The sequence below is a fragment of the Triturus cristatus genome, chromosome 6 (assembly GCF_964204655.1).
Source record: "Triturus cristatus chromosome 6, aTriCri1.1, whole genome shotgun sequence".
In the NCBI taxonomy this organism is placed as follows: Eukaryota; Metazoa; Chordata; class Amphibia; order Caudata; family Salamandridae; genus Triturus; species Triturus cristatus.
Genome location: NC_140589.1, coordinates 595,456,777 through 595,477,310, shown reverse-complemented (window position 1 = coordinate 595,477,310; position 20,534 = coordinate 595,456,777). Strand labels below are relative to the sequence as shown.

At 39.5% G+C, this 20,534-nt stretch overlaps 1 protein-coding gene across 1 annotated transcript in view; it reads right to left on the bottom strand.

Moving 5' to 3' along the window:
* Nucleotides 1–14,794: 14,794 nt before the first annotated feature.
* Nucleotides 14,795–20,534, bottom strand: part of MRAP2 (melanocortin 2 receptor accessory protein 2) — an 899,706-nt gene continuing 893,966 nt past the window's right edge. The window contains exon 4 of the mRNA XM_085611037.1: nucleotides 14,795–20,186. Coding sequence (XP_085467163.1) covers nucleotides 19,796–20,186 — 391 coding nt within the window. The 3' untranslated portion in view covers nucleotides 14,795–19,795. The remainder of the gene's footprint in view (nucleotides 20,187–20,534) is intronic.

Here is a 20,534-nt window from a genome sequence, read left to right as displayed (position 1 = left end):
AGGGTACTATGCGTTGTAATGGTATGCATTGTAATGACTTGCCATGTAATGCCTGCGTTGTAGTGACATGCGTTGTAATGACATGCGTTGTAGTGACATGCGATGTAATGGCTGCATTGTAATGACATGCGATGTAAAGGATGTTGCGATGTAATGACTGCTCTGTAAATGTAGTGCGAAATAATGACTGCGTTGTAAAGGTTGTTTCCCATAAGATTTCGTTGAGATGGACTGAGGTACATTTTGGTGGCGGTGTGTGTCTTCCCACATTGAGTGGAGGCATATCTAACTAGGAGGTGTGATAGTCTGACGGTAGTCAAGTTATTGATTAGAGAGTTGATTCTGCAGTTCGGATTTCCAACTTCATTGGAGTTAGATAGAGGAACGCATATCCATAGTGAGATCATGAGACTATTGTGTGCTGCCTCACAAGTTGACCAAAGATTGCATTGTAGCTATAGGCCGGAGGCGTCTGGAATTGTGGAGCATGTGAACGGGATGCTCAAGATGAGGATGGCAAAAGTGTGCTCTTCGAAGTCTTTGAATTGGCCAGATGCGCTGCCCTTAGTGCTGATGAGTTTGTATAGCACTCCAATTAGGAGGACGGGACTTTCCCCACAAGAAATATTAATGGGGAGGGCAATGCGCTTGCCAGCAGTGCCAGCCACAGCATTGATAAACATCACTGCTGATTTGATCCTTGATTATTGCGAGGGATTGGCTGATGTGGTTTGTTCTGTGTCTCCCCAGGTTAACGCAACGATTGCAGCGACCTCGTAGGACCTCTTGCATGACCTATGCCCGGGAGACTGGGTAGTAGTTCCTAAGCACATGAGGAAGAACTGCCTTAATGCATGGTGGCGAAGTCCGTATAAAGTGATCTTGGTGACGAATACTTCTGTGAAGTGTGGAGGCTTGGCGAACTGGAGTCACACCTCCCATACCCGCAGAGTTCCAGAACCCCTGGAAGAAACAGCTCCTCTCCCTGAAGAAAATCCAGCTGTGGTTGGAAGGCTAGTGGAGTGGGCAAGCCAAGCTGTGGGGGCTCTTGACGAGGCTGGTCACCCATAAGGTTGAGCTGAGGGGGGTCAAACTACACAAGACCCAGGTATAGGCTCTGAGGGAGACGGTAACGTGAGTGTTATAGAGTCAGACTCAGCTGAAGAGACTAGTGTGGGACGTAGTTGAGTGATGTGGAAAATAATTTAAGCTGAAATTGAATCATGGCCGGTGAGACAAGGAAGGCTGAACTTGAGATTTTCACCTGAGAGAGATTCTGCTCCCATTCTGAAACAAGTGAATCAGAACAAAGTGATACAGAGCAAAATCGAGGGAGGTTGAGAAGACCGAGGAGATCAAGAGAACCATGCCAGAGGTACGCTGCCCCGGAGTGGACATATCTCATCACAGATGAAGGGAACAGCGAGGTCCGGGAAACTGGGATCTGGACGAGTGAGGCGGGGAACCTCAGCGCTCTTAATTGAAATTGAATTGTTGGTTCCTGGAGTAGAAGCTCACAGAGTTCTGACACTGACTGTACCAGACACTCCAAGGCTGAGTGGCTTGCGGAATCTGAGCCTAAGCGAGCTTTCATTTCCAACCTTTGGGTGTCAACCTTCAGCTCAGGAGATGGCAGCACTTCGTTTGGAAATTTAGCAGCGTCTCATTGAAGAACTTGGCTCTGACCCTATACATGATTTAAATTGAATTGTAAATAAAAAGTTGTTTCTCTAAAGAAGAAAACCTAGGCAAGAGTGGAAGAATACATTTAGAGACCTTCCAGTAGAAGGAGAAAGAAGGCTAGTGAAGTTTTTGGACTGTGTAAATAATTCAGTGAAGACCTGAATACAATTGAATATCAGTACCCCTGGCCATCGCCTATGAGTTTATGCACAACAGGTGAGGAGCAAGGAAGAGACTTTGGTTGGTCCTCTTGCAAGTCGTTGCCTGAACTTGATCCAAAATGGAGTCTGGAAACTCGAACCATAGAAAGAAGTGTGTAATAGGCACACTCATAGTGGGAGTAATCATTGTTATAGCTGTAGTCATCAATATATCAATTGTTGAATTGCATGAAACAGATGACTGAGGGGGTGGGAGTACGAGGGACATCTACTGCAAGCACAAAAGAGGGTACATTAGAATCTGATAGTTATGATAGAGGAAACTAGTCACTTATTGCATGTAGATTTGTCTAAAGGTGATTATACATTGAATGCGTATGCAAAGCTGTTGTATGAATATGTGGATGCAATGGATGCAAGAGATTGTTATATGTGTATGCAATTGCCGTTGTCAGTAGAGGAGGGGATTAGGTATCATCGCCTACCCCTGATGTATGGTATTACTTGTAGTATATTACTCAGTATATTTTAGGCAAGGGACATTACAAGTATAATTTTTCAAACTATGATGTAGTGCTCTCAGAGGTGCCAGCTTACAAACACCTGGATCAGTATGATTATTACAAACAGAAAGAAAGAATGGTAAAGTATTTTGTATTTACTGTTACATTAGATACAGCTTACGCGCATATGCACAACCTCACCTTCTTGCTAACTGATATAGAAAAGAAATTTGTAGATCAGATAGAAGATAGACATCAGCAATCATTATTTAGGCCTAACAGAAGAAATGTAAAAGTTGAATGGACTAAGGAGGAGTTAGCCCATAGAGCAAAGGGAAGTTATGGTCCAAAAGCTTTACATTTACAACAACTTGGAAAACTTTGCATTAGACAGACACAGACATACTATGATAATATATTTGTGGGATAGAGTGAATGTGACAACATCTTCCTGATTGAGTAGTCTTTAAACAAGGCATTGAAGGATACAATACAGAGGGTGCTGAATGTGTATTTTGTATGTGGGAGGAATACATATGTTTGATTGCCACAAAATTGGTATGGTACATGTTATGTAGCTATCGCATTTCCCAAGATTTATCAAGTGGAGGATTTGTGGTCGTTAGAAGGGAAAGAGTCTCATCGAGAGAAACGAGGTACAAGTGCAGGAGAGATTGTGGGAGATGTGTTTGGAGCAATGATACCGAGTCTGGGAGTGGTTCTGAATGATGTGAAGATTAGAAAGTTATCAACTATAGTGGATACGTTGTCAGTAAATACAGCTTAGTCCTTATTACTTGTAGATGAAAAGATGGTCTCTATAAGGGCTATGGTGATGCAAAATCGTCTTGCTTTAGACGTATTGTTGGCAAAAGAAGGCGGAGTCTGTATAATGTTGAGGGTTCAACAGTGCTGTACTTATATCCCAGATCACAGTAAGGATCTGAGGAAATATATACTGGGATAAAATTGGTCAAGGATTTTGAAAGGTTGGGAGTTGGTTTGCGAATATAGGGAGAGGATTTCTTGGTTATATTTTGAAACCCATCATCATAGTTGTGATTTGTGTCATCGTCTTATTAGGTGCTATCAGAGCCTATTAGTGTCATCGAGCAAGACAGGCTGAGAGTTCTTTTAGACAGCAGGAAAGTAGAATAGAAAGACTGCAGGACAGTCACTATGAGAATCTCAAGAATGTGGAAAGGTTCAGATAGGAAAGCCTGGCTACTACTTCTGTTTAGTTTAGTATTTTCTGCAGGGATACAATCCTAGAGGGAAAGGATGCTGATTGTGATGACACTAGTCATCAGAGCGGGGGGCCTGATAGAGCACAACATTGCTCTTTTATTTGTAGGAGTGTATTTTACCCATGGTTCGTCCGCATCCACACATAATCTATTGTTGTATTAACAATGAGGTATTAGAACACAAATTGTAATAACATTTAAGTGAAGTGCTAGATATTTTCTTCATGTAATCAAGAATTTATATAGCAAATGTACATGTTTAGATGAATCATATACGTGTGAAGTTTATTCATGACTAATGCATTTTTCATATAAAGGCTCACATAATGTGTGTATATTAATGACTCATACATGCTTGTATTTTAAATGTGGGCACTGTTCTAATGTTAGCTGATCTTGATAGGCCTAACTTTCATTTCTCTCTGTTTGCTCTAAGTAAAACTGTTAATTGGAGTTTATGTATCTGTGGAATATTTTTCTTTTCACTTCTCTGTTGCAGGTGTAAAACCTCATTCTCGTTAGTTAGAATAACGTCTTTGTTTTGAGAGTTAGTTTGACATTGAGAGGAAAGGATACCTTTGAACAAGCGGAGCTGATAATAAAGGAGGATGTCTTCCATGTCTGGAAAGGTCTGGGAACCAAGATCACCGAGCAACAGCTTGAATGTATAGATACTCCATGGAAAGTTACCTACAAGGCGGTGCTCAACTGGACGAAGTGGTCAAATGATGTAATTGGTGGCGTTCTTTTCGACTTTGTATTAGGGATAGGGACAGAGCCCAGGGAACTTCTGCCTTACCTGGAGAGCATCTTGGAACGAGTTCTGTAGCTTTATGGTACTCAACCCATTCAACGTGAGTGAGATTCTTAGGAAGACTCCACATGCTGACACCTTTTGAGAGCTTGCTTGGGGAATGCTAAGTAGGGTGTCATGGTAAAAATAGTGCGAGGACAGATAATGCTTTTACTTATTATTCACCAATGAAAAACGGTCTGGATGTTGTTTCTATAATCATTTGTGTCTTGTTTTTAGAATTGTCTATTCTGTGCATGTTGCACCATTACAATTTTATTCATAGATTTGTTTTTGTATTAGTGCTCATGTACCGTTACACTCTCGTTCTGAGGTGTTTATAGGTCCAAATTTTCTTGGCTTTATAATAAGTACATACACATTTTGGATTAGGTGTCTGTGGTCCTTTGGGGTCTTGGGAAGTGGTAAACTGGCTAATGATTTTCCTCCGATTCACACTTGCAAAGCAGGCAACAAGATCATCGGCCTGAGATTCCAGAGTAAGTCTAGAACGTGGAACCCTGGTCCTTTAAGGTGAACTTCCTGTCTGTAGTATCCACAGTGCCTAGAGTCTCTTGTGTCGCCACTTACCGCCCACTTCATTCCAATTTAATATTTAACAACACTGATGCAGGGATAGCTCAGAACATCTTTGAGGTCATTGTGACACCGGTTCATAGATGCATTCTGATTTCTATTTAAATCGCAAGTTTATTCCGGTTAACCAAATCCATCAAACTTTTTTACAGGCAATAATCATGCTAAAAAAATGAGATCATGATGCAGGGTTAGTTTATCATCCTTAAAACGCCCTAAAGTAAAAGCGCAACAAAAAACTCAAGAAATAAATAACAACACAAACATACATGGGAAGTGAAGAAGAGGGCAACTCTGTGGAGACCACATACACTAAAATCTTTGACCACACATCCCATAATTCTCCTTTTTAGGGAGGAGCCTGTGTTCAGCAAGTAACTTTTTATTACATGTTTGTGACGGAAGACTAGACCGAGCGAGCCATTATGGTGAAGCAGTACACAAAGATAAGAAACCAGTGCACACAGTATAAATATGTTCCTTAACACGTCGAAGTATCAAACATACGTCGTCATCGCAAGCAAACATTTGTCCCCTATTGGGCTGTTAGTAGGTTTCTCTGGGAGCAGTTGTTCATAAATTAATGCTGGAAAGTCAGTTTACACACAGTGCTTAAAAAAATGGAAATAGAGAAGTGCAGGTACTCCTTATTGTTTGAGTCCTTTTGTTCAGGGCATAGTCCATCAAATGATAACCTTAAAGCACTACAGTGGTCAAGAAATGAGACGGGGTAGTGAGATAGAGGAGCTGTGAAACTTCACAGGGGTAGCAGAAAAGTAAATACACGCAGAGTGTTTAGGGTCTGTATGTAGAGAGGAGCAGATAGGTCTTGAGCCCATTTCTGAATATCCAACAGTCTAGTTCAATATGAAGGTACAATGATAGAGGGTTACTAAGGCACAATTATAGTTACAGGTAACGACACCCAAAACAGGCAGCTGGTTGTATGAGAGCACAAAGTTGAATAGGTGAAGATTTGTGAGTTAGGCACATGATCTTGAATTCAATGACTTGCTGGCAGCCCATGTTAGGCTTTCATGGCATTAGTTATATAGTGCGACCTCTTTAATTAAAAGAAGGGGTGTTGTACGTAGTTTAGCACCCAAATAGTTGAACTTTTTGTCAGGTAACCTGATTTTGGTACAATACCAGTTCTGGAGCCAGGATATGACAACTGCCAGTACTGGTATAATTCTATGTATTTTTTTATTATGTAGAGGTGGATACAATGCTGGAGTCTATGATGATAAAAGGCTGTCTTGCTGTTAACATTTTCTTGTGACATGTAGGAGATTTTCACCTCTAAGGAGACATCCATATTGGAGACATGGGGGTTTATTTAAAAGTCCTGTGCGCTGTCGGTACATTCCTTTTTCCTATATTAAAAGTAACACACCGGTGGCGCAAGGGGCTCGTAAATAAGCCCCATTATGTTTATGAAATGCAGCCACATGCAGAGATGGTAGTTCTTTAAATATTAGAGGCTCATCAGTCCCAGGAGGACGATCTTTGTCTTTGGTGAATTTAAAAAGAGTTTCTGTTCATCCATCAAACACTAGGAGGTCTATTCTCAAAGGTAAATCTACACAATTAAATGTACTACTTGTAAATTTACTCTTACACATTTGAGTAACTTTACTACTTTGGGCTACACACAAAATCTGAGCTTACTCAAAAGTGTAGACTTTCATGTCTCCACCCCCTGAAACAGGAGGTAGAGCCAAATTTACAAATGTGACATTACTACCACCAAAAATGAGCAGTAGTAAGTCTAGCACCACACATGGCGAACCACTGATACGGTAACACCCTCCCATAGAAAATAATATAGGCAGGGACTTTCAATAGAACCCCATAGGAAATAAAGTTAAACTAGATTTAAAAAAATGATATTGCAAATAAGTTTATTGTTAAAACATTCAAATATAAATAAAATATATTATTTTATTATAAAATATTGTAATGACTCTTTTCTAATTGAAAAGTAAATGTAACTTTTATTTTGAAAAATTATTAAATCCATTTAAAATAATTCTTTGCATTCATTTTTCTAATTTTTGTAGAAATAATTTTAATACATATAGACATTTTATTTTAGGTGGGATTTGTTTAGATAATTAATCTTCAAAAACAATGTTAAGTTAACTTAATATATTTAAATTAATTCATTATGTAATTCAAATTTAGATTAATAGTTAAACAGATTTATTTTGTTCTACATTTCAAAATAACGATCTATACAATTAAGTTGCAATAATATTTGCAATAAACCATTTTTCACTATTTTTCACGTTACATAAACTTTTTACATTTTCCCTGTTCTGTACAGGAGAATCCCAGACCTGGTGCTGGAAATATCTCTAGGGTAAAGTATAGAGGAAAAGTAAAAAGTTTTTTAATTAATTGCATATACGTATTTTAAATGTAAAACGAAATACACAAAATGCTACAGCAATAAAACATAATTTAAATTGATAATTTAATTATTATGAACATAGTAAATTAATATTATTTTTCTGAGGTTTGCTTTTAAAATAACAATTTCACCTAAAGTAAAAAATATATATATTTTGATTATGTATGTATAATTATTAAAAGTGATGTATGTAATAAATAAAAGTAATTTAATTGAATTTTAATAAAGAATAATGTTACATTAATTTTTAAATTAATAAAATGTTATTAACATATGTTTAATGTAACATTATTTCCTATGGGATTTTATTTTAAGTCCCTATCTCCATTATTTTCTGCCCCTACCTCCATTATTTTCTATGGGAGAGAATTGCAGTACCACTGACTGGCCGTATGAGGTGGTGGACTTATTCAGCTCTTTGCTGGAATACCTTTGTTGCTATATTGTGTGCATTTTGGTTGTAGTAAATTTAGAAGTGCAGTTTGTGAACAGTAATGGACTTACTGTTTTGTAGGTATGGTGAACATAATTCCTAAATCCCTCCCTAACCTTCACTAACCTCTGCTTACTCCTGTCTAAACCCCTCATATTTAGTACAAAGTATGCAATGCAAGTAAACTTAAATGTATGAGGATCTTCCCAAAGAAAAGGTAGTAGAGGTGGAGTTGGAGGTAAACACTTTTAGGTATGTGAATAGCATTTCATCGTACTTTGGCACTAATACCAAGTACTACTGAACATACTACAAAACACAGTTTGTGAATAGGTACCATGATGTTTAGGTGGCACTCTGCAGCTCTTTGACAGCTGCCCAACCATCATTCAATGTCAGGTTCAGCTAGGTATTGTCAGAGTTTACATGGAAGTCGATCTTAAAGCTGCTGTAAAGTTATGTAAGTGGGTCCATGTAGGCATTGTACAATCTGCCCCAAGGCTTCCCAACATTCAAAAGATAAGGCATGGTACTGTTGGAGCATAATATGAAAAACACTGCTGAACCATGTGAACTGTTCTTTAACATCTCTCCTTCCATTTATAAAGGGCGAAGGCCCCATGATATGATGCACCTCACGTTACTACACTGAGCACTCTTTCCTATCTCGTTGTACGTTGGATGCAGTGTAGCGCCTGTGAATCTCCACTGAACTTTGGATATGAGCCCCCAGAATTCCTGGTTCCTGAATCCCATCCCATCCAGGGAATTTCGGGGCAGTGGATCAGTCAGTCACACTGTCTGCAAAGTAAGACAGCCGCAGTCTGCATACAGAGGACATTTGTGAACATTTCAGATTAAATGGTACTGGATAGTGGCTGTGCTCAGGGCTGACTACTAGGGGACATTCAATGTACCACTCACTAAGGTCTATGAAAGGTAATAGGCTTTGCAAGTTCATGTACATTTCAAGATACAACGGGCCTGATTTTAAAAACGACCTTTCATTTGCAAAGTCAGAGCAGCAGTGCACTGTGATTTGTAGTTGCCATGATAACTCACAGTGCCATTGTTGTCAACCCATGTGATCCACAAAACAAATGGCACAGCAAAGGGGTGCTCCTTCCCTCTTGTGATGTGAAATGGAGTTCACAAATGCCTTGCAACCAAATATACTGTCAGAAAGCATGAAATGGTTACCGACTGCCGAGGACATGGTGTAGCCATTTGCAAAGGATAAGCGTTCCATATCGGACAGCTTACACTGTATAGGTGCAGCCTGTGAGCATCAAGAGGCGCAGACAGCAGTCCCACATACACTGCCTGGCCTCCCCAATGTTGAAATCACATTGCACGCTTTTTAGGGCAGGCCCAACTACAGAACCGTGGTCGCTATGCTGACATATTATAAATGCTCAGACGGGGGTCTGCTGTCCCAAGCAAGCCTCCGTCCCAGCAATGGCTACTGTTTACTGGGAAGTACAAAGTCCAGCTCCATTAATATGAATGAGGAGGGCAGTTTGTATCTCAATGTGAACAACTCCTTTGCACTGTAGATGTTTAAAGAATCCTTCACAATGCAAAGGGTGGGAGTGCTCACGTCACAAAGCACTCAGCTACGAGCAGGCTTTTGAGCATGAGGCCCGAGATGCGTTCAAATCCTCGAGGTGCTGTTGTCCAAGGGTCTGATCCACAAAGGTAAACTTACACTTTTGTGCATGTTTATGTTGTTTTGATATTTACAAACTTCGAGTGAATAGTAAGTGTATGACTGCAGAGACTCTGCAGTGTGGCGGAGAACTCTGCACATAAAAAGACAGGCCTGTCCTGTCTTTTTAAAGCTGTGTGAAGAATTACTTTTAACCAGTGTAATATCAGTGTGCCATTTTGAAAGGGCTCCCTGGACCAACGTCCACCAGTTGATGGGCTGGTATTTTGTGCATTATTTCATACAAATCAGGAACATGTGAGTTTTCTGCTTTGGTATGAAACTGGGCTCAATTTGGGTTTGATTACACTAATTTGAAAATCAACGGAGTATTAGTGGTGTTGATATATGCCTGAAAAGCAAATTACTGTTTCTGGCTGATCTTGGATGGCAGTGAACTTTGGCCCTTACCTGTCAACTGAGAGAAGCACTAGTGTAGATGTCACCAGAAGTAATTACAAGCATAGGGCATTGTATAAAGGCGTGTAAACATGCCATTAATAGATAAAAGAGCATTTCAGTTCTGTAGCTATCCTTGTGAAACATTTGTAAAATGTACAGATTACCTCTAGAGATTTTAGTGGTGATTCTCTTATCTGTTTCCACAAATGTCCATTTATATTTGCTTTTTTAACCGCTTCTGCCATCGCATAACTGGCGGGGATCCAGTCTGCAGGGATTTTCCAGTTTTTGTGCATGCTTCTATTTGCTTCCAAATGTCTATCCATGACTGACCAGCAGACTTTCTCTAGAAAGCTCTGCTCCACTTTTACCCGTCACTGTTGCCCTTCATTGTATGGCCATCACTTAAGTCTTCAATTTTTGACGTTAGGTTCATTAAGTCCTCTTGATAAGCAGACACCATTTTGTTCGGTTATTGTAGTCTACCTACCAAGTCACATGCAATCTCTATATATTGTGTCTTTTCTGACCTTGATCAACAATGCATTTTACTTTGAGTGTATTTTAATGTCTACCTATGGATCACTCCAACAAATGACTTTAGGCAAAAGAGCATAACTTCATTAATAAATTTGAATACATAAACCATCTTCTGATTTTCCACATAGTTCTCCATTCCCATTGACGACATTTGGCCTGCTCCGGATAAGTATTCAATAATAATCCTGGGTGTTCCCTCATTCTATTACACTTTTAACTCTTGTCACACTTTAACATGTTTTTTCATGGTGGCACAATTTTTGACTTATGTGGTACTTGTACAATTCGCATTTTTTTTTTTTTTACATAAGACCTCTTCGGCACGTGGAATGAGAATGGGTTAGTTCAGAGCAGAAGAGATACAAATCGATATACAATTCAAGAGAGCATTCATTTTGCAGTTTTTCATTTCCTGAATCGCCCCTTCTGAAGGCTGGATACACATTTCCTGTATCACGATGGTAGGTGGGCAAATGCACATATCTGGCACTGGCAGTTAGTTGGGGACAGGGTTGGCATAGGTTACATTACTGCTCTTTTGAGAATTGTAATTGTATTTCTGCGTATAGTGAACTGCCCTTTGAAAGTCCTACGAGCCTGGTTGTGAGCAGTGCTCGCAAAGGGCTCTCCATTACAGATGAATCTCATGTCTCACCACCTTTCTCATCTAATTTATTCTTTCCTTGTGATCTCATGCACTGGGGCTCAGGGATGGCCACTCTTACTTCAGGAGATCTACCCTTTTCCTTGTTGTTTAGCTCCTTAATATCACTGTGCTTTTGACATTCGTTATTCGATTCCGTTTATTTGATAGTTATCCCTGAGAATAGGTTGGCTAACTTTCCATCATCACTTTGAAGGACGCTTTAAATTCATGTAGACACTTTGCGGGTGCAGAGACACTTTGCGTGCAAGGAGACACTTCGTTCACACAGACACATTAGAAATTGTGTGTTGGGGACCAGGGGGAATTGTGAGTCATGGAGCACATAACCCACTCCTCTAATTCTCCCCCTTTTATCAGTTATTAGTCAGCTGGATATCAGGCTTATCCACTGTGACTACTGTGTCATACTGTATTTGAGTTGCAACCTCTTAACCACCACCTACAGTAAGACTTGAATGTTCACTAATGGCATTGTTGTAGATAGAATTTTACAAAATGAATAACACCACCATTCAAAGAACAGGAATGAAATAGTCTGGAATGCCAAAGGTAAATATCAGCATGAACCACAAATAAAGCTCAAGGCCCACTAATTGCCTTAGAACACAAAGGAAAGGTCTCGCAATCTACTTCTGCCTATTTCTCAAAATTTTAAAATATTGTGGTAGACAAATACAGATAGTGAGTGATACAAAAACACCCTGACAGTACAACCTGTGCAGTACACTGGCATGGGCAAACGCCACCACAAAACTTTACATCCTACCCTCTCATTACTACTTTACCTAAATATGCTTGAAATAAACACTGAATTATAAATCTGGGTAGGGACCACACTACGGTAGCATTTCCCAGAGAAGGACATCCTTGACCTTTGCATCAAGATCAATGTCACCCTAGTTGTGGTCTAGTGGGTAGTTGGAAATTGTGGAACCAGACATGGGTTTTTTGGGCTAAATTGTGTGACCTACAGCAGTCATATTCCTCTCTCCCCTTTCTATTCAAGATTCATAGTATTTAAAATCAGTCTAAATGTTGTTAAGTTTTGAGTTAAAAAACACAACAAAGTCTGGACTGGATATTACTTCGGGAGAGGGAGGGTAGACCGTGTCAACCCTTTTGGTCTATTCATCAAAATGTTAAAGTTGGTAAAATGGTAGCCTTTGGAACAAGCAGTACTACAGTACAATCTTGGGCCACCAACTTTACCAAATTGTTTAATTTTGGGCAAATAATACTCTCCCTGCCTGTGCCTCCGTCCTCTGATCTGACAACGTTTGTACCTTGAAGGAGGATCAATGGAAGAAATGAACCCCTAGGGCATATTCTCAGCATATACTCCTAGCATGGTTTTCATTCACACATTCAGGTTTGCTTAACAGAAGGTCTCCAATTAGCATCTCCAAACGTGAATGTGTTGCTTAATCTGCATGGTGCAAGACCCTACCTGTTTCCTAGTGAATTCTGGACACAATTTCAGGTAGGTTAAGGTTTCCCGTCAGGTAGTTAGCTAAAAAAGTGGCATGTTTGGCGTCCTACATCAGCTGAGTGTGCGCAATAGAACAGACCACCCAAGTGTGGAACAAACCTGCAAATCAGTGCAGTTTGGATCCTGCCTGCACCTTTAAATGATGTTCAGTTTTATGAAAAAAAACAATGACATGTAACCTTCTGCTATTTGTTTAGTAAGACACAGTAAATTCAGATTTTCTTTAGAGATTCCTCTTGCTGATTTTGACATTGCAATTAAGGGCCCTTAGAAGAGTAGGGCAAGTAGACACCAACACCCACCTCAGATCTAAACATAAAGAATCACACCAAGGTGGTGTAAGAGGATTACTTATCCAGCAGGTGCCACGTTGGAGAATCCAGTAACCTTCTTCAATCCTCTCCAATTGTATTCAGATTTCTTGCATCCACACCCCTCTAACTAAAAAAACCAATCAACGACAATAACTAAGTCCAAGAAATGCTTAAGTATGGGTACTCTGTACTCTTTGCCCATGTACTTTCCAGCTTGAATTTCATAGTTGCCAATGTACTGCATAGCCATTTTCTGTCGACTTTTTGATTCTACATACCATTTTCCTTTGAATCCGTGATAATCAAACATAGCTTAAAGTGTAAAGTCTTGTTTTGGTGATTACGTCCTAATGACTCCAGAGCACAGAGAATGTTTTGAATTTCGTGAATGAATTCAGGCGTACTAGATTGTAAGGTCAATTGTGTACAGCAGAGCCCACAATAATTGGCGCTATCTGCACAAACAGGGGCATTGTAAGTTTGCCATTGACCCTAATGCAAGCGAGGAAGATTGCTCCCCTTCCCTTGGTTTGCTAGTAAAAACTGATATAATTAGGGTACAGTGGGCCTCCCCCACCACCGGTCCCCAAGTCACTGCATGTGCTGCTCTCTATAGATACTTGAATATCTATTCTCAAATAGTACAATTATCATACAAATGCATGCTAAGGCCTAGTGCTGGCCCAACGCTTTTTTTGAATACTTGAGTCCTGTGTCACAAGCAATGCATGCTGTTAAGTCTTCTGTCCCTTCCTGACATTCATAGCTTGGGACAGCTTGGTTTAATGTCACGGGTGCCTAATATGTGGCGGTATTGAGAACATGCTGCATAGAAGTGAGCAATGTCAAGTATTAGCCATCATTGTCAAAGGTACGGGCCTGCTCTGCTCTTCAGAACAGTACTAGGGTCAGTGGAGTGTCTTCATCGCGGGTGTGAGACAGGCAGTCCTATTTGACCAAGAAAAGTATGTGTTTGCCAAAATACATTTTTCTTATATTTTTCGGAACTGAAGGGAGGACACTGTTAAAGCAACAGCTGCAAACGCTGGTCATTATTTTCTCTTGTTGGCACATTCTCAGAGAGGTGCTTTGGGTAGTCTGTGGCCTTCCTGGCAGAATAGTGCTGTGTTTTTATAGAGCAGCTAGTTTTCTATCAAAGGTTAAATGGTACCATTACAGATTTTTGTGACTGATGACTGATTCACTTGTACTTGTACATATTTATGTTACTTTATTGGCAATGTGAGGGCGTAATTGTCATCTTGTACATTTAAACATTACTAATGGCGTTACTAATGACAAACGCTGCCTTGAGCTTCGGACATAAAACTGCATTTAAAAAGTGGCACGCAGACATTTGGTGCTGGAAAAGTGAGAACTTGAGGTCTGGTCAGAGGCTTACCATTTTCATGCATCATGTAAAACCATGCACAATTTATTTATGGATGACTTTAAATTGTGTTTAGTTTAGACTTGACCTCACCACAGAATGTAGATTAAAATGGCAAAACGTGTTTTGAACTTGCAAAGTAGCATATATATTTGTATTGAATTAACATGCATTTTAAAGTGTAGAGAAAAGCTGAAATACAGCTGTGATTTAGTTTCCTTTGAAAGCCTCAGCACTGTCGTTGAGGTAAGAATGGAATGTTTGCCCTTTCCTGTTTCTCCATGAAAGAAAGACTCTTCTTATAATTTACAGCCAGCAACCTGCTATCAGTATTCGGTTGTTAAAACAAAGCCTCATTCATTTCATAGCTAGAGTAACTGCAAAGCACACATTTTTCTTCTGTATTATTATAAAATGTATTTACTGTTTCCGCCTAAGTAAGAGTTTCTAGTTGGAAATAAATATTTTCTGTTTAATTGAAATAAAAGTTTCTTTAGCAGGAAGTTAGGAGATGAAATCATTTAGAGCATAATTCAAATGTGTTACATGAACTCGCCTGTTTTTCCTAAAAACAGAAAGCTGTATGCTTTCACTAACTGACTTTGCCAAGGCTTAGTTGCCCTATACTTTATTCTCTTTTTTTATATATATATTTATTTAGCCAGTAGCCATTAGCAGAAAGCAAATACATGAACCATGAATGCCGGAGACTAATAACATAAAAAAAGAGGAAGACATAGAGCATTATACAATTTGATCACTTCAAAAACATATAGATTGCAACACAAGTATAAATTAAACCAGAAAGCAAGTCATACTTCCTCCATTCTCTAAAAAACAAAATAAGTACATAAGGCAAGTTTCCAGGGGGTGACAACAATTTGAGTAATATCGGATATCGGCCTTTCAAGGACCATCTTAATATATTGTAGGTGTTAAGTGCTCAATAAGAGCCCCCCAGATCTTAATACCCACTCTCCGTTTCTGTTACCCTTTGATGGCATAAAGGCTAGTTTCCAGTTTACATATAGCATACAGCCTTCCTCTCCACATTTCAAAGGTGGGGGGTTCTTTCTGCCGCCGCAGTGATGCAATATATAGTCTAGCTACTACAACAACAATAAATATTACATATCTAAATGTATACATTTCCTGTGCTAGCCCACCATCTTCTAATACCGCGAGTAACATAACTGTCGGGGTTATCACAATCTGTGCCATTGTAACTTCAGTCAAAAAGGTCTGCATCATATTAATTAATTGTTTCAGTTCTGGACAAGTTGAAAACATATGGTCTATATCTGCCTGATCCATCCCACACCGGGTGCACTTATCTTCATTCACCCCCCCAGCGAGCAATCTTTGCAGGTGTGTAATATAAATTAAACATGGTCTTGTACTGTTGAGTTTTGAGACTGGAGGAGATTAGAAGTTTATCAGCTAATATAATGGATTCTTGAAGGATATTTCCTCCGAGGGACAGCCTGGTGTTCCATTTAGCATTCTGTTCCACTACATCATCGTTTTGTATTTCAATGAGTGCTTGGTATAAATCCCCGATCCTCCCCCGTCCCTTTACTACCTCTAGTAAGTTATTTTTCTGTGCTAGGCGTGAAATATCGCCCCTTTTAATCAGATAGTCACGAATCTGCAGATATTTTAAAAAGTCTGCTTTTGGTAGATCGTACATAGCCATTAGCGAAGCGTATGTCCTAACACCACTGCTGTCTACTAAGTCTCTTGGGGGCGTATCAGCAACACCCGGCGATAATTATCGCTCAGCGCTCTTAGCGTGAGGAGAATTATCACCGGGTAAGGTGGAATTTTATCCCTGAGATAGCGTGCTATTAGCAACGCTTATCTCCTCAGCGATGAAAATCCTCACGCTAACTGCCTAACATGAAATTATCGCTGGAAACAAAGCGATAATCTCATGAAATGTGGCGTTAGCTTGCTGATGGGGACTCACAAACTTAGCCATGATATCCTCCTTCCATAGGATATCATGGCTAAGTCAGTCCTGAAGTAGGTGTATGGAAAATAGCGATAACAGGGGTTATCGCTACTTTTCTTGCCGCTATGCTTCATAACGTGGCGCTTGATGATAGGAGAAATGTCGCTTAGCGACATTTTTCCTGTTATGTTAGGCCAGGAACACCCACTTTGCATCTCATTAGAGATGCAAAGCTGGGCGTTAGGAATCCCCATGCTAAAGCAAGGTTTCACGCGTTAGCGTGGCCTTGCTAATTAGGCGATAAAATTATCGTCGCTATTCGGCCGAAAACGACCGCAAAAGCGGCGATAATTTTTTATCGCCAGCTTGTAAATATGCCCCCTAGAATCTGAATGCCTTTACATCTCCATCTATTCATAATGCCAACCGAAAAAATAGAGGGAAGTAGAGCTGGAACATCCGTGGGGATGTAATAATTATTCCTACCAATCTGTAGATATCTCCGAATCTGAAGCCAAGCCTTATGAGCGGCCTGGACCACCTTGAACCGCGTGTTTTTATACTTTATTCTCTTAATGGGAGATTTTGCAATTATTAATTATTGATTTAGCTTCATGCTAAGCTCACTCTTGTATTTCTTGAACTCTTCATGAGTTCTGAATGACATCATTTATGCCTCATTTGTCCTTAGAATAGGGATTCCTTCCTTTATGGAATGCTCTGTATTGCAATTTATTATATGAGCTGTATTGATTCTATTTTTTCCATTTTCAATTCTGTAACCTGTTTGATATCTGAATAATGATTGATGAGTCAGAGAAACTTACATTTTGATTGGAAAATAAATCCCTTTAAAACTACTCATAACTCTCATTATTGACTAAAATATTTATTTGTATTTGATATGCTCATGTTTATGTAGGTTTCCTCTTGGTCATCACATGGTGGAAAAAATCTATCACCTTGAGCGGAAAACAAGGGTAGTGTTTTGCAAGGAGAGATTACTGTGTGATTTTCCGCTCCATCAACAACATGCAAATTTTCATTTCAGATTGTGTCAAGCTATTAACAGATCAATTTTGTCCTCACTTTTCCTGCTTGTTGAACTATTCACTATCTCCTCTTACAGAACCGTAGTATATGCAAACAGGTCAAATAGCTGTTTAGCAACCTCTCCTGATGAAGAGAACTTTCCTCCCAAAACCATTTCTCTAGAAGATGCTAAATTAAGGGCATACGAAGCGGATCTATTGTGAGTATACATGTATTGTATGTAGCTCAATCTAGTGAGAAGCTTACAATACATTGTGATAGAAACCACATAAGTTCGCCCTATTAAGAATATTTAGGAAACCTGAAGTTCTATTTTCAGGTCTATTTTCTGATGAGCTGTACCATTATTGTGTTGAAGAGGTTAATTCACCCTCTGCCTTTGATATGGATAATAGCTGACATATCACAAGAACAGACATGTGGTTATTGTTGAAATATATTTTTTTAACAACTTGGGGAATTTGGAAGTTCATGGGTCAGTAACTCCTATATCTGTGAATTGATATACTCTTTTAACTGAAACTTTGGATGATTATATACATTTAAATCCTCAAGTGGTACTCCAGTTCCTGCTGTATAGCCCAGACCTCTTATAGGAACATTTCTTTTCATATTAGTTATTGATGATCTGTCTGCAAACATAAGTGATCACCAGTGGTTTCTTATCCCAGTAACTCGACCTCTTTCCTGACTCGATTCACATTTATTGTATACTTATATGTTTTCAGCCATTAAGTATAGAAAGGGAAGCATTGTTCTGTCTTTACAGTTTTCACAAAAGCTGGGCTATAAACTATTTCGCCTGTTGATTCTGTTAGCATGCAACAATTAGCAAAGTGGTTCAATTTGTGTAATATGAATATTGTGATTTTTCTCAAGAACCAGGTACATCCACAGCAAAGACAATACACCACAAATAATCTCTCTGCTCTGCTTCAGAAAGCTATTTAGTTCCTATTGTACCCTGGTTCATGTTGACCTTTTATACTGATAGATAACCTGGAATACCTACTCTTCTTAGTTGACATAATGTATGTTGATTGTGTGATAAGGTGTTTGTCCTCCACAGGAAAGTCAATTTCAGTGGATTGTTGTGTGTAGAAAAGGGTCATGCATGTGCCTACTTCTTGTTGCTGAATGAGATGATTTCACTTGGAGATCTGTGAGGGTGCTAAGAAACACCATTCCCTTATATCAGATACTTATTTCATCCCAGATTACCTGACCATTTTTGCTGAAAAAAAGGCCAACATTTACCTGTTACATTGTCAAATGCATATCTTCTGTGCAGGGAAGTCTGAGGACACCTTGCCCAGAATTATCAAAAAAGTAGCAGGTTTGTTGAAAGAGCCCAGACATCAACTCCTTGATGTCAGCGTCCTCCAGAGAATTAAGGAATACAAGTGAAAGGGTTAGTTGTGGGTTCGGTAATGCTTCTTTTCAGGAAAATAATTAAATCACACCAGTGGAGTATGCACAACTTTACATGCCTAAAGCTGATTTTAGCCAAAAGCCAACATGTATTCCTTGAAAGTGCAATGCCCACATTCATTTTTAAAATGTTGTAAACAGTGTAGAACAGGGAACACTAAAACTCTGTTAGATTCAGCAGATCATATTGTGAATGATGATTGTGCCCAGGGCTTTAAGTCGGATGAAAAATTGGGTGGTTTATCAGAGCGGCGTAGCCGCTGTATTTAAGGGTGAGGCTTAAAACATGCTAAAAATCTGTGCTTAGCATAGTGTGCTGACCCACTGGTATTTTGCTGCTTCTGTCCATTTATTCAGATATATACCACAAGTAATATTACACCTGCAAGAAGCCAGGGCTATTGCCTTTGTCAATGGTTGTAAGTTGCATAAGATAAATAAGCAAGAACTGTGACATCGTTGTGTATAACATTGAAAATGGTTTAGTTCTTATCGGCGAGGTTGTGGCCTAAGGCTAGAGCAGTCGAACTTCGAGCTGAGATAGCAGGTTCGAGTCTGACATCCTGTGATTCACAAAAGTATTATGTCCTTCTGCAATGTAATGGTGTTCATGTAAAGCGCTCCAAGTTTGTGCTATATAAAACTGAAAAACGAGTCTCTTTGAAGTTACATCAAATGCAATGACTTTTTTTCCTTTCACCCTGAGGGTAAAAATGGAGAGCCCGATAGCGACCCATTTCGGACCTAGCCCACTTAAAGCCCTAATTGTGCCCTGAACTGAAGGAAAAAGAGGGAAAACTTTTAAACTTTATATGCTGTCAGATGAAATTACCTATGTAGGAATGGTTTATCCTTAAATGTACGCATACAGTACTATTCAAAAAGTATGTGTTCTTTACCAGATGACTTCTGGAAAGTGGCAAACTGTCTTGGTAAAGTATCTTGATTTGACAAAAGGAGTTTAAAGACATCAGACTTTGATAAGAAAGCAGAAGAGTATAAAACGTAGATTTCTCAGTCAAGCAAGTGATGTGCGTTTTGGTGAATGGATTTGTTTTCTAAATAAATAGGCGACTTGCGAATCAGGAGGTCGTCGTCGACCAATGAAGAGGTCTGGTCTGTATTCACAGAATTTGGGATGTTAAATTTCACCAGACAGTGCAGCTCCTCTTCCAGTTTACTGTTCCTAGCTGCTTCCTGTCTTTGCAAGCTGCTTTCCATCACCTGGGCCCTGTTGCTCGACTTTCCTTTGTCCAGCTGCTCAACCTCATTGATGTAGCAATGGAAAAGAGACCGCGATTCTTCGGTCACTTGATGGGAAAAGATCTTATCCGGCTCCAGGGATCTTCCAAAGTCAGAAACAAAGCTGTTCATACGAAAGAGCTTTTCAGTGGGTTCGACGGTTCTAGAAAAAAGGAATAAAAACATTTGTTTACAATTAGTATCTTATGGTTCCTTGAGAAAACGAAAGAGTGGCAAAAACCATAACACAATGCTGAACTATAGCCAGGGCTACATGAAGACCTTTGTACGCAGCTGCCTTGCAACACCATGAAAAATGGTCCTAGCAAGCTGTGGAATTGCAACAAGTGAGTAAGCATTGGCAAGGTCAATAGTTCAGGCCTTTATGTGTGAATAATGCAAACCGAGTCATGCAAAAAGGCAGGAATGCAGAAATATTGGTTGCGCATTAAAATTATGCTTCCTGGTTTTGTCAATGTTTGTTGGGGTTTACCATCAAAGGCAAGGGGCC